A 6,299-nucleotide genomic window follows, 5' to 3' on the forward strand; every position below is an offset into this window, starting at 1 on the left:
GAGCACTGGACTTGGACTTGCGGGGCATCCTGCTAAGCTTTTGTTTTCAAAAAACAAAATAATCATATAATCCTCAGCTAATGTGACAGGTAGACATCGTTATTATCACCACTCTCCAGACAAGGACGTGGGGGTCAGAGCGGTCACATCCTTAGCTGCGTCCGTCACCTGGTACAGGGGGAGCCCCGAGGAGCCCGGGGCCCTGAGCTCGGCCGAGTGCTGATCTGGGGAGAGATCACACAGTGCTCCCCCCGCCGTCTCTCTCCTGCTAGAACAGCGAGGGTGTGTGTGCAGGCAGACCCACGTGTGTGTGGGGGGGTGCTGGGGACTGAACCCAGAGGCATTTTCTAACTCCGGCCCTTCTTATTCTTTTTTATTTGTTTGTTTGTTTTGTTTTGAACTCATGTCTTGCTACATTGCCGAGGCTGTCCTCGAACCTGAGATCCTCCTGTCTCAGCCTCCCAGATACTGGGATTACAGGTGTGTGCCACCAAACCCCGCTAATGAATGGCATTTTTGACACTAACTGGGAGAGAGGAAAGACAAGGAAAGTCAGAAGAGGAAAGCTTTATTTATTCATTTATTTTGTCTTGTTATGTTGCCCAGGTTGGTCGTGTGTGTGTGTGTGTGTGTGTGTGTGTGTGTGTGTGTGTTACTGGGGGTGGAATCCAGGGACTTTTCTACCTCCAGGCTATACTCCCAGACCTATTTTATAATTTATTTATTTATTTATTTATTTTGTGGTACTGAGGGTGGAATCCAGGGGCTTTTCTACCTCCGGGCTATACTACCAGACCTATTTTTTTTTTTTTTTTTTTTTTTTTTGCGGGTTTGGGGAGGGAACCCAGGGGCATTCTACCTCTGAGCTACACCCCCTGCCCTATTTTTTTATTCTTTATTTTGAAACCGGGTCTCATTGAGTTTCAGAGGGCCTCATTAAGTAGCTGAGGCTGTCTGTGAACTGCGAGCCCCCTGTCTCAGCCTCCCGAATGCTGGGATGACGAGCGTGCGCCGCCACGCCCGGCTTTACTGAGGACTCTCTTATTTTTATACTTTATTTGGAAACACGGTCTAAGTTGCCGAGAGCCTCACCAAGAGGCTAAGGCTGGGTTTGAACCTGTACGATCCTCCTGTCTCATTCTCCCAAGCATTGGGATTACAAGTGTGTGCCACCACGCCTGGCACCTAGGTTGGTCTTGAACTCAGACCTCCTGTCTCAGCCTCCCGAGTAGCTGGGGTTGCAGGTGCATGCCTCTGCACTTGGCAACAGGGAGGTGTTATTAGGGTTTTTGTTTTTGTGGTACTGGGGATGGAACCCAGGGGCATTCTACCTCTGAGCTACACCCCAGCCCTATTTTTTTTTTTTTTTTTTTGAAACAGGGTCTTGCTAAGTTGCTGAGGGCTTTGCTAAGTAATTGAGGCTGGCCTTGAATCTGGAATCCTCCTGTCTTGGCCTCTCTAGTACTGGGATTTCAGGCATGCACCGCCATGCCTGGCTCAGGGAGGCTTTTGAGAGCTGTTTTCAGAGGAGGAACCGAAGGAAGGGGCCTGGGAGACCTACAGGGGACTTGAAGCTGGGGCCGTAGCTCGCCGTGGACTGCTTGTCTAGTCTGAGATCCTAAGTTTGAGCCTCAGCATGGGGGCACAGTTTGTGTGGCAGGGATAGTTCGTGCAGGCGGTAACAGTCTGTGAAGATGATTTCCCGCCTAACTGACACCTGTGTCTGGCAACGGCTGCTTCGCCCCACCCAACACACACCTACCAGGCCCTGCAAGGCCCCTGGCAGCCCTCAAAAATGCCGCTCTTAGCTGGCACACACCTGTAATCCCAGCACTTGGGAGGCTGAGACGGGAGGATCGCAGGTTTGAAGCCAGCCTCAACGACTTAGCGAGGCCCTCTGCAACTTAGTGAGATCCTGTTTCCAAATAAGAAATAAAATCGGACTGGGGGTTTAGCTCAGAGATAAAATGCCTCTGTGTTCAATCTCCAGTGCCACACAAACACACACACAAAAAGTTAATAAATAAATAGGGTTGGGGTATAGCTCAGAGGCAGAACATCCCTGGGTTCAATCCCCAGTATTGCAAAATTAAAAAAATAAAGCCGGGCGTGGTGGCACATGTTTGTAATCCCAGCATTTGGGAGGCTGAGACAGGAGGATTCGGGTTTGTGGCCAGCCTCAGCTACTATTGAGCGAGGCCCTTTGCAACTCAGTGAGACCCTGTTTCAAAATAAAGAATAAAAAATTAGGGCTGGGGTGGAGCGTGGAGGTAGAATGCCCCTGGGTTCCACCCCCAGTGCCGCAAAATAAATAATTAAATAAGAAAGGACTGGGGGGTATAGCTCAGAGGTGAAGTGCCTCTAGGTTCAGCTCCTAACACTAAAAGAAGAAAAAAGAAAAGATTTATCGCGAGCCTACCACCTGCGGGCCCTGGTGGAGTTGCAGGGGCGCAGGGCGCGGCGAGCCCCACCTCATCGCCTGCCTCATCGCCCTCCACATTCCCTAGCCGTCCTCTCTCCCGAGCGCTCAGCGTCCTTCCACTTGCGGCTGAGTGGGACCGAAGAGGGCTGGGACTTGAGAGGCTCTTGTTCCCTGGAGCAAATGTGTCCTTTCGGGATGTGGGCCCACCTGGGCTCCGTCGGGAGGGAGACCGTGCCCACTGCAGCTGGGGACACGGTCTGCTCTGCACAGACTGCCACCCGGCATCACCCCTGGGCGAGACTGAGATACCAGCAGCTGTAGCTCTCAGAGCTGAAAAATAACTTCCAGTGCCTCGGGTCTCTAGCAGTACTGCTGTTTTTTCTTTTATTCTTTCTTCTTCTTCTTCCTTCTTTCTCCTCAGGGGTTTTCTACTTCCAATCTAAAGTTGCTGCGGCTGGCCTCCAACCTGTGGTCATCCCATCTCAGCCTCCCAAGAACTGGGGATTACGGGTGTGCACCACTATACCCGGCTGATTTTCTTTTCTTTTTATACCAGGGATTGAAATCAGGGGCATTCTACCTCCTAGCCACATCCCCAACCCTATTTTATTTTGATTTGGAAACAGGGTCTCCTAGGTTGATGAGAGCCTCACTGCTTGCCGAGGCTGCCCCTGAACCTGCGATCCTCCTGTCTCAGCCTCCCGTGTACTGAGATTGCAGGCATGTGCCGCCACGCCTGGCTCCCGATTCTCATTTCCGAATCTTGGCCCACCATTCCCAAATCCTTGGAGTCCTGGAATGTGGGAAAGTCCACAGGCCCAGCTGGCGGGACTTGCTGAGTGCAGTAGTAACTCGGCGAGGAGGGTGACTTGGCGGACAGGACCCTGCCGTTTTGCTGTGTCTTGTTTTGTGTGTTGTTTCTCCGGCCGGTGAGCATCTTGCTGGTTGTTTTTCTAGCTCGTGGGCAAATATTGGCTTGTTTGGGTTTCAGATGCCTGGCCCCTCGAAATTCCTGCCGGGCTAGATAAGCACAGTGGGGGGCACCTCTTAAGCAGAAGCGTTGCTTTGGGACAGGCTAGAAAGCAATTCCTTAGCCCACTCCCTGAGTCCTCGCCGCGGTCCGCGCTGTATTCAGGAGGCGGTGGCAGATGGAGGGAGGGCTGTAATTTAGTGGTGCTCTGCTTGGGGAGACAGGACTCTTGTGCTGGGGATGTCTGGGGGCTGTGTGCACTGCAGCCGCAAAGATCCTGGAGGAAGACTTTTGCCCGAGCGGAAGGTGGTCCTCTGTGACCACAAGCTCCTGTCCGGCCCTTAAGTTCTCTGGTTTTAAGAGGAATTCAGTCAAGTGCCAAACTGTCTGCTGTAGACAATGGGTGGTGTGAGCTGGCAGGAAAGGGGCCTGGCCATACTCCCTGTGAGGAGGAGATACAATAGGGATGGGCTGGGGCAGGCGGCCGAGGGAGGGCAGGGAGTTGCTGCGGTTTGCCAATCCTCTGCTATCCACCTCCCTGAGCCGTCCCTGGGCCGGCAGCTCGCATTCCTGCCTGGGCCTCCCCGGCTGGGCCTTTCCCAGCGTGACCACAACGACTTCTCTGTTCTGACCTCTTCTTTTTTTGGGTGGGGGTGTGAGCCCAGGGGGATTCTACCTCCACACCACACCCACAGCTCTTTTTATTTTTATTTTATTTTTTTATTTTTTTGTTTTTAATTTATTTTTTATTGGTGCAATGTATTCATACATTATAATGGTATAAAGCTCTTTTTATTTTGAAACAGGGTCTCGCTACATTGCTGAGCCTGGTTTCCAATCTGTGATCTTCCTGTCTCAGCCTCCTGAGTACTGGCATCACAGGTGTGTGCCACCATGCCCAGCATTCCTGTTCTCTTAACCTCTTTCAGCTGTAGCCGGGCGTGGTGAGCACGCTTGTAATCCCCGCGCTCGGGAGGCTGATACAGGAGGATCGCGCAGGTTCAAAGCCAGCCTCAGCTACTTAGTGAGGCTCTCAGCAACCTAGTGAGACCCTGTTTCCAAATAAAATATAAAATAGGCCTGGGAGTGTAGCCCGGAGGTAGAAAGCCTCTGGGTTTCACCCCCAGTACCACAAAAAAAAAAAAAAAAAAAAAAAAAAAAAACAACAACTCCAGCTTGGGACCAGTGCCCGCCCTCCCAGTCCTCCAAACGAGCTGGGGTTTTTGTTTTGGTTTGGTTTGGTTAGGTGAAGGCTGCTGCCCGGGTTGGGAAACCCAAGAGTTGGTTGTCTCTGTGAGTTGGACCCCAGCGAAGACCCCAGCTGCTTGAGAGGCTGGCGGTCAGAAGCCGGGATGGCTAAAGTTCCTTGGCACAGAGCCAGCTGGTTATGGGCACTGATGTGGGCAGTGGGTTGGGCCAGGAGGCAGAACTGGCCTGACCAGTCAGTGCCCACAGGTGGCCTGGGCAGTGGGGGTGGGGGAGACGGCAGAGATTATGACACCGTCCTTTCCGTTCCAAAACTAATTTTCAGCCCCGCGCAGTGGGTCTCCTCCCGATCTGATGGCTTCCTTCCCTTTTCTCTGCTGCCTCCTCCATCGTGGGAAGCCGTAAGGAGGTTTGCGCTGGGCAGTGGCCGTCCTAAACAGGAGAGCCGCTCGAGCCTGTGTATTGTGGAGGGTGGGGTCCCGGGAGGCTCCCGTCCTGGGCGGCTTAGAGGAAGATGGGATGCGGGAGGCAGGGCTGATTTAGGGCTGTTTTTGATGGACGAAGGCAGAGCCTGTGAGGTCTGGGGCGGACCCCACCCGCCCAGAAGCCAGCCCTGCCCTCCGCACACAGCAGCCCTTACAGGGAGGATGCTTGGTACTCTTCTGCCGTCCTGTGTGCGCCGTGGGGAAAGGGGCTTTGGGTCTTAGGGCCTGGTGAAGGCCTCCAGCAGCCCTGACCTTGGGCTTGGTGCCCAGGCAGGGAAGGAGCTGGAGCGATGCCGGCAGCAGGCGGACGAGGTGACGGAGATCATGCTCAACAACTTTGACAAGGTCCTGGAGCGCGACGGGAAGCTGGCGGAGCTGGAGCAGCGTTCAGACCAACTCCTGGACATGGTGTGAGGCCCCAGCCGGGGGGCGGGAATCCCTCCCACAGAGGGTCTCCAGGCCTTTGGTGGGGGGCCAGGGTGGGGCCTCTGGGTTTCCTGGGTAGGCCGGCCTCACAAAGTACGAAGTTGATGGTTGGAAGCTGTGGCCCTCCCCGAAGGTTGGCACTGTAAACGATGCCAGCGTGCTTGACAATCAAGGGCTTCAACAGGGTTTGGGACCAAGAGCGCACCGGGAGGGGCTCAGGAGGGTGGTGCTGAAGAAAGCCGACCCGACAGGGAGGGTGCAGGGGCCAGCCCCTCTGAGATGGGGTTGGCGGGAGCTGCTTCTGAGGCCTTATAAAAACCACTAACTTCCAGCCGGGCGTGGTGGCGCGCGCTTGTCATCCCAGCATTCGGGACGCTGAGACAGGAGGATCGCGGTTCGCAGCCAGCCTCAGCTACTTAGTGAGGCCCTCTGCAACTCAGTGAGACCCTGTTTCCAAATAAAGAATAAAAAATAGGGCAGGGGGTGTAGCTGGAGGTAGAATGCCCTGGGTTCCATCTCCGGTACCGCAAACAAAAACAAAAAGCACTAACTTCCACCTGTGTCTGGGGGGTCTCTGCAGAGCTCAGCCTTCAGCAAGACAACCAAGACCCTGGCCCAGAAGAAGCGCTGGGAGAACGTCCGTTGCCGGATCTACTTGGGGCTGGTGGTGGCCGGTGGTCTGCTCATCATTTTGGTCGTGCTCCTGGTCATCTTTCTCCCGCAGAGCAGCGGGGGCAGTGGTGCCCCGAGGGCCCAGGATGCAGGTGCTGCCACAGGGCCTGGGGACTGA

The 6,299-nt window shown here is 54.3% G+C and overlaps 1 protein-coding gene across 1 annotated transcript; it reads left to right on the forward strand.

Moving 5' to 3' along the window:
* Positions 1–3,791: 3,791 nt before the first annotated feature.
* VAMP5 (vesicle associated membrane protein 5) lies at positions 3,792–6,299 on the forward strand (the record flags this gene model as incomplete). Its single annotated transcript, XM_080711428.1, has 3 exons — positions 3,792–3,800; positions 5,306–5,491; positions 6,090–6,299. The coding sequence occupies 3 exons, from the start codon at positions 3,792–3,794 to the stop codon at positions 6,297–6,299; spliced, it is 405 nt and encodes a 134-aa protein (XP_080567554.1).

Source organism: Muscardinus avellanarius (genome assembly GCF_963383645.1).
Source record: "Muscardinus avellanarius genome assembly, chromosome: 15".
In the NCBI taxonomy this organism is placed as follows: Eukaryota; Metazoa; Chordata; class Mammalia; order Rodentia; family Gliridae; genus Muscardinus; species Muscardinus avellanarius.